Below are 7,552 nucleotides of genomic sequence, written 5' to 3' on the forward strand. Positions count from 1 at the left end.
ATTTGCGTTTCTCTAATCAATAGTGATTTAGAGCATTTTTTCATATGACTATATTTTGGCTTTAATTTCTTCATCTGCTGCTCATCATTTCTTATAACACAATAGTATTCCATTACATTAATACACCACAACTTTTTCAGCCATTCCCCAATTGATGAGCATCCCTCCAATTTCTAATACTTTGCCATCACAAAAAGAGTTGCTATAAATATTTTTGTACATGTGGCTCCTTTTCCTATTTTTATGATCTCTTCAGGATACAGACCTAGAAGTGGTATTGCTGGGTCAAAGGGTATGTACAATTTTATAGCCCTTTGGGCATAGTTCCAAATTGTTTTCCAGAGTGGTTAGATCAATTCACAACTCCACCAATAATGCATTAGTGTTCTAATTTTCCCACATCTTCTCCAACATTTATCACTTTCCTGTTTTGTCATGTTAGCCAGTCTGATAGGTGTGATGTGGTACCTCATTTTGATCTGCATTTCTTTTATCAATAGTGATTTAGAGCATTTTTTCATATGACTATAAATAGCTTTAAATTTTTTCCCCTGCAAACTGTCTGTTCATACAGAGGAGAATTTTTAAAAGGACCAATAATTCAGCAAAACCTTACCCTACTTACAAGTTTCCTAAAAGTCAAGATTGACCAAATAAAAATTGATAACTTCAGAAGACAACAAGAATTTTAAAAAGAAAATCAAAGTCATATTTGTTAATTTGCAGGGTGTGAGGTGAAACCTCAGAGTTGTTTTATTGTACATTTAACTTATTTTTTATTTAGACCATTCTTTCATGTGATTGTGGATTCTTTACCATTCTTCTTTTTACTCTGATTAACCAGGAAAGGTGAAGACTTGGAATGGATGGGGCTCATAAACTAAAATTTTAAATGGAGGTAGTCCAGAGTCCTTTGAACCTGGGGTGACCTTACCTGGAAGATCAATTCAGTGAATTGGAAAGTGTTTCCAGGTATTACATTATTATAATTATGATAACATAACATTTGAATGACTTATACTTTTCAAAGCACTTTTCACAATTTCACACCCTTTATTTCATTTATTCTCCTTAATTGTTAGTGATCCTCCCTCAAATGTTTTCGTATTTATCTGTTTATATATACTATCCCTCAGTAAGATGTAATCTCTTTGGAGGCAGAGACTGTTTATAATTTTCATCTTTGTAGCCCCAGCTTCTAGCATATGCCTTGTATATAAGCAGGTGCATAATAAATGTTTAGTTATTAATTGATTGACTAGTGTTGGTTGTGGGCAAAAAATGTATCTATTGTTCCCTGGGGTGATTGGCTTAGGGTGTAGGTTTGCCAATGAGGTCTGAGGGGGTGAGCAGGAAGTGGCAATTCTGATATTAGAATAAATTATTATGAAGTAATGTGAAGTTCCCACCTGAAATATAGGATTTCCTGCCCTCATCGTCCTAGTCCTGACAGTGACATTGGTTGTTGGGGTGTGGGAGAATGAGTGACCTGACTTTACAACCCTCCTCACTTGCTCCTCTGGTCCCAGTTTTCAGCAGAGAATTTCACTTTGGGATGAATGATTCCCAAAGGTTAGACATAACTTCTCCTCTTTAGCTTTGTTGCCTGAAGTTTTGTTTTTTTTATTTTTTTTTGGACTGAAGGGAGAAGAAAAAGCTTGGGGAATGAGTAGGGTAGGGTTAGGCAACAGGTTTTTTCCCAGTCGAACACCTGAGCTTATTCACTGGGTGTGTCTGGTCGCTTATGCAGGTTCTTTCTGAATTGTGTCAGGTTTCATAATCAGCTCACTGCTTCAAGAGAAGCAGTCTTGAAATATACAGAACTCTGTTCTCTTTCCCTTTCTTTTTTATTAAGATATATTCTTTCTCTTTGTGATTACAAAAGATTCGAAAGAGAGAGGAAGGTAAGAGCCCCCAAAAGGGAGAGACAAAGAGGAGAGAGAAAGAGGGAAAAGGCAGAGACAGGGAGAGAGAGAGAGACAGAGAGAGAGAGAGAGAGAGAGAGACAGAGACAGAGATAGATACAGAGAGAGACAGAGAGAGAGACAGACAGAGAGAGATGGAAGAGAGATGTCTGTCAGGAGGAAAATTTTGACATAACAAGTAGCCATTTCATTCAGACCTGCTCTATAGGAGAACTCTGTCAGACAGAACACTGTCCATCTACTCCAGGAGCCTCGGGAAAGAGAATCCTCTTGGATGAAACCAGAATAACCTCTTTTTTTGGACTTAGCCAACTACTATCAGCAACACTCAGGTATTGTGATGTTTGAATGTGTTCTATTTCAGTGAGCCTCGTTCTATCTCTGTAGCTGAAATCTAACATTCAGCAAAATATCATAACATTTACTTCTATGAAATGCTTCTCTCTGCTTTTGAACAACTCTGAGATAATTTGTCTTCTTTTTTTCCATTTCCTGGTCATTTCCTGGCAGGCCTGGCAGAATCGGAGGATACAAGTATCCATTTTGCCTCTTTCTTCCTAACCCAAGGTACATTCATTACATTCCCTTTTCACTTATTGCTTCTTTCTTTTATGTTCTTTCTTGACTGCACCAAGTAAATTAATCTCCAGAGATTCCTTTCCAAAGCAGAGATGCTTATCATAAACCAAAAAGCTCCTAAGGCATTCCTTCCTTAAATTGGTTTTAGTTCATGGATCCTGTATCTTCTTCCCCTTTTTTCTAAAGATGATCCCCAAATATGCTTGCTTAAGTGATTGGGCTAAATCCATAGGTTGGGGATTGATGAGATGGTATGTTTATTTAAAAAGATATCAAAAATAAATTACAAATTCATTCCAGAAACAGAATAGAATCTAAAATCTCAAGGGACCTGAGGACATATCTAGTCTAACTTTCTACCTAAAATAGAAATCCCTTTACTACAATGGCTTTTAGGTGGTCATTGGGCTTTTGTTTGAACAGATGGCATAGAATTTTAGACAGCATAAAGTAGTGTGTCCAGATGAAGGAAAGTGAGAGTTTTGCCCTATTGACACCACATCTAAAATATTATCTTCAGGGAAGCCCAGGTTCTAGTCCTGGCTCTGCTACCAATTGTCTGAATGACCTTGGAAAAGTAATTTAGCTTCTATGGACTTGAGTTTCCTAATTAGTAAAATGAGGGGGTTTAGATTAGTTCTCTGAAATCCCTTTTAGCTCTACTATTCTGTGACTTCTAGTGATGGAGAACTCACTACTTCACAAAGTATCACATTCTATTTTGGACAGCTCTAATTGATAGAAAATTCTTTATTTTGCTGAATGAAATACACTTTGCTATAACTTATTAATTCCTCAGCTTTTCCTTTGAGAATTACAAAAAAAAAATTTGAACCCTATTCCACAGAAAAGCTCTTCGAGTATTTGGAGACAACTACTGTGTCCCCACTAAGTGTTGCCCACTAAACTGGAAGGGAGAAAGAAGTGAATAAGCATTTGTATAGTGCCTTTGTGCTAAGTGATTTTTTAAAATACATTTTTTACATTAAAAAAACCCAAACATTACTCATTTCATCCTCACAATAACTCTGGGAGGTAGGTGCAATAACTCCATTTTATAGTTGAGGAAACTGAGGCAGATGGCAGTTAAGTAACTTGCCCAAGGTCACACAACTAGTAAATGTCTGAAGCTGGATTTGAATGTAGGTCTTTTCAACTAGGGGCAGCTAGGTGGTTTAGTGGATAGAATGCTGTGCCTGGAGTCAGGAAGACTCATATTCATACCAGCTGTGTGACCCTGGACCAGTTATTTAACCCTGTTTTCCTCAGTTTCCTTATCTGTAAAATGAACTGGAGAAGGAAATGGCAAACCACTTCAATATCTTTGCCAAGAAAACCCCAAATGGTGTCACGAAGAGTCAGATACGACTGAAAAAGACTGAATGCGAAGAATGACAGCTTCCTAAGTCTAGGCCTACAGCTCTATACACTGAATTACCGGCTGCCTCCAACTTGGTTGGTTCTCATATCAATACTTCAAGGATTTGAATAATGCAGCCTCTTTGTCTGTGCATATCAGTCCCTACATAACTTAGTCAGAAGTTTTCCAGAGTTATTGTGTCCAAAAAAAGTCATCATCCTAAAAGTCACATCTGCCTCTGTATAATTAAGCTAGGATGCATTTAAAATCTTTCTAGATTGGTAGGACTTTCCAGAGTTTGAGGTTTACTGTAACTGTCTTTGAGAATCTAGGGTCACCTTCATGTCACCTAGTCAGCTAGGAGGCACAGTGGGTAAGAGCACTGGACCTGGAGTCTGGAAGATCTTAGTTCAAATCCAGCCCCAGATAATTACTATGTAACCTTGGGCAAGTCATTTCATGTCTGTCTATCTCAGTTTCCTCACCAGTAAAATGGAGACAATAATATCACTTTCCTCAACAGGGTTGTTGAGATAAAAGGAGATACTTGTAAAACACTTTGTAAACTTTAAATAGCTGTATAAATTCTAGCTCTTATAATTATCATTATCATCAATTGGATTTGGGAGAAATAGGAACCACTGGAGTAAATTGAGCAGTAAGTCCTTCAGTAATGTCCTCCAAGGTCAATGACCACTTCTTGGGAGTGTTGTAGTGCTGTAGAAGAGACTCTTGATCAGGCATAAATTGTATTAATGTCTTCCAGTGCTGAGATTCTGTGATTCTGTGGCGAGCAAACAGAAACCACAGAGGCAGATTTCAGCTCAGTGTATGGAAGAACTTCTAATAATATGGTCTTGTTTTGCAGTCATTTCAGTCGTATTTGACTCTTTGAGTCCCCATTTGGGGTTTTCTTGGCAAAGATACTGGAGTAGTTTGCCATTTCCTTCTCCAACTCATTTTACAGATGAAGAAATTGAGGTAAACAGATGAAGAAACTGAGAAAGTGACTTGTCCAAGGTCACACAGCTAGCAAGAGTCTGAGGCTAGATTTGAACTCATGAAGATGAGTCTTCCTTGACTTTAGGTCTGGCACTCTATCCACTGCACCACCCAGCTGCCCAGCAATATGGTTTATCTAACAGTTAACTGCACCGCCTTGTGAAGTGGTGAACTCCCTAGTAATAGAGTGTTTGAGTAGAGGTCTCATGACCACTGTAGTAACATAGTGCCAAAAGTAATAAGAAAGACAGAAAAAAGGACAGAAATAATGGAAATGAGGAGAGAGACAGAAAGAGAGAGAGAGAGAGAGAAAGAAAAGAGAGAGAAGATGAGAGGGAGAGACAGAGAGAGAAGCCCACTGGGCACAGTGGTACACACCTGTAATCCCTGCTACTGGGGTGCTGAAGCTGGCAGATCACTTGAACTCAGTTCTGAGTTAGAGTCAACTAAGCCAATCAAGTGCCTGCACTGTCTGACACCAATATGATGAGACCATTATGGGGGGGGGAGCCCTAGGATGCCTAAGGAGTGGTGAACCAGGCTAGGGAGACCCATCTGACATAAAGAGAAGAGAAAAGCAAAGAAAAGGATAACAGCGTCTTGTACAAGAAAGTCCTTGCCAAATGCTTGTTGAGTTCAACTTTATGGCATAGAAGGGATTCCCAGATTGGGTGGGAGGTTGAACCAAACGCCATCTGAAGCATGCCCAGTGCCAGTGCCCAGGATGGTAAAGGGTCTATAGACACCTCAATATCCCTTTCAACTTTAAGATTCTATTACTGGGAAGCTTCCAGGGTTCAATTCAATTCAACTGAACAAGCATTGATTAAATACCTACACTTTGCTAAGCACTGTGCTCCATGTTAGATTGGAGATGTGTCTCCTCCCCTCAGACTGGGAGTTTTCTGAAACCCCTCAAGGATGCACACGAGGTGGATCCGTGCCTTAATGCTGAATGTATTATGTCTCTCCCAGGGCAGCTGTCTGTGGTCTGTCTCCTTAGGGCCCTTCCTGGGTTCCTTGAAGATGTTTGTGTGGTTTCTTTTTTTCTCCATTCTGGGCCTTGGACACTGTGGTGAGTTTTCTTCTTGGATTATAATGTCTTTGAGTAAACAGGTGGGCAATAAATCTATCCATGCTGACAAAGGCAGGCCAGGCATGGAGAGTGAATCCTCCCTGTTAACCTTGAACCACCGTCCCTGTAAGTTCCAAACATCCAGTCTTTCCTACTATTTCTACCCTATTCCTTTGGCTCTTTTTAGCCTTATTGCTGGAGTCAACATGAAACACAAAGTTAACATGGTGAAGACAAAGGGCATAGATAAAACTCTATTGTACCTGTACCACACAATTTAAACCTTACACCTGTTATAGTCTTAATTATTTCATACATGTTAATATTTTTCCCCAGGCTAAAATATAAGCTCTTTGAGGACAGGGTCTTTGTCTTACATTTCCCTTATTTCCCAAGCAGTGTTTACTGTAATTATGTCAATAGATGTTGTTATTATTAATTATTATTTATGGAGCTTTAAGGTTTGCAAAATGCTTATCTAAAGCAATGAGTGGAAGTTATAGAGAGGCAAATTTCAGCTCAATGTAAGGAATCACTTCCTAACAATTAGAACCATTCAACAGTAGAATATACTTCTTTGAGAAGAGCTTGATCACTTCCTGCTGGGCATGTTGGAGAAGAGGATTCTTGTTCATGATCGCTAACATTTATGTAGAAACTACTATGTGTCAGCTACTGTGCTAAGAACGATCTCCTTTGATCTTTGCAACAACCATAGGATAGAGGTGCCATATTATCCCCATTTTATTGTTAAGGAAACCAAGGCTAACTGAAGTGAAGTGACTTGCCCAGGGTCACACAACTAGGAAGTATCAGAGGCCTTATTTGAACTCAAGTCTTCCTGACTCCAGGCCCAGCACCCTATCCACTGTGCCATCTAGTTACCCATTGTTATGGTTCAGGTATGAGCTGGATTAGCCAATCGTTGATCCATTCCAACTCTGTGATTCTCCTGTGTGAAATGACGTGGTTTGTTGCTACCTGCTACTGATATGAGAAGTAATGATATCAAAATGCAAATTAAGATTTTTTTTTCAGACATTGCCAACAAGAGAATTTATTTTGCTTGACTACACACATTTAATTCATCTGGAAGAATAAAAGGTCAAGAATAATAAAGGAATTGGGGCAGCTAGGTGGTGTAGTGATAGAGCTCTGGCCTTGGAGTCAGGAGGACCGGAGTTCAAATCCAGCTTCAGACACTTGACACATACTAGCTGTGTGACCCTGGGCAAGTCACTTAACCCCAATTGTCTCACCAAAAAGGAAAAAAAAAAAGAATAACAAGGGAATTAATGAAAAAAATACAAAGAAAGGTAGATTAGCAATACCAAATCTCAAACTATATTATGAAGCAGGAATTATTAAAACTATCTGGCTAAGAAATAGAGTAGGGGATCAGTGGAATAGGTTAGGTACACAAGACACAGTAGTCAATGATCATTGTAACCTAGTATTTGATAAACCCAAAGACCCCAGTTTTTGGGATAAGAGCTCACTATTTGACAAAAACTGCTGAGAAAACTGGAAAAGAGTATGGCAGAAACAAGGTATAGACCAAAATCTTACACCATATACCAAAATAAAGTCAAAATGGGTTCACAATTTAAC

At 38.9% G+C, this 7,552-nt stretch overlaps 1 protein-coding gene across 2 annotated transcripts in view; it reads left to right on the plus strand.

Moving 5' to 3' along the window:
• Window positions 1-1,998: 1,998 nt before the first annotated feature.
• LOC114049942 (peptidoglycan recognition protein 3-like) overlaps window positions 1,999-7,552 on the plus strand; it is a 23,455-nt gene continuing 17,901 nt past the window's right edge. The window contains exons 1-3 of one of the 2 annotated variants that reach the window (XM_027871423.1): window positions 1,999-2,257; window positions 2,436-2,492; window positions 5,842-5,941. In XM_027871423.1, the coding sequence (XP_027727224.1) occupies window positions 5,893-5,941 (49 nt within the window). In that variant the 5' untranslated portion in view covers window positions 1,999-2,257; window positions 2,436-2,492; window positions 5,842-5,892. The remainder of the gene's footprint in view (window positions 2,258-2,435; window positions 2,493-5,841; window positions 5,942-7,552) is intronic. The other variant, XM_027871424.1, reaches the window with a different exon arrangement.

Source organism: Vombatus ursinus, unplaced genomic scaffold (assembly GCF_900497805.2).
Source record: "Vombatus ursinus unplaced genomic scaffold, bare-nosed wombat genome assembly UNPS02014798.1, whole genome shotgun sequence".
Lineage (NCBI taxonomy): Eukaryota > Metazoa > Chordata > Mammalia > Diprotodontia > Vombatidae > Vombatus > Vombatus ursinus.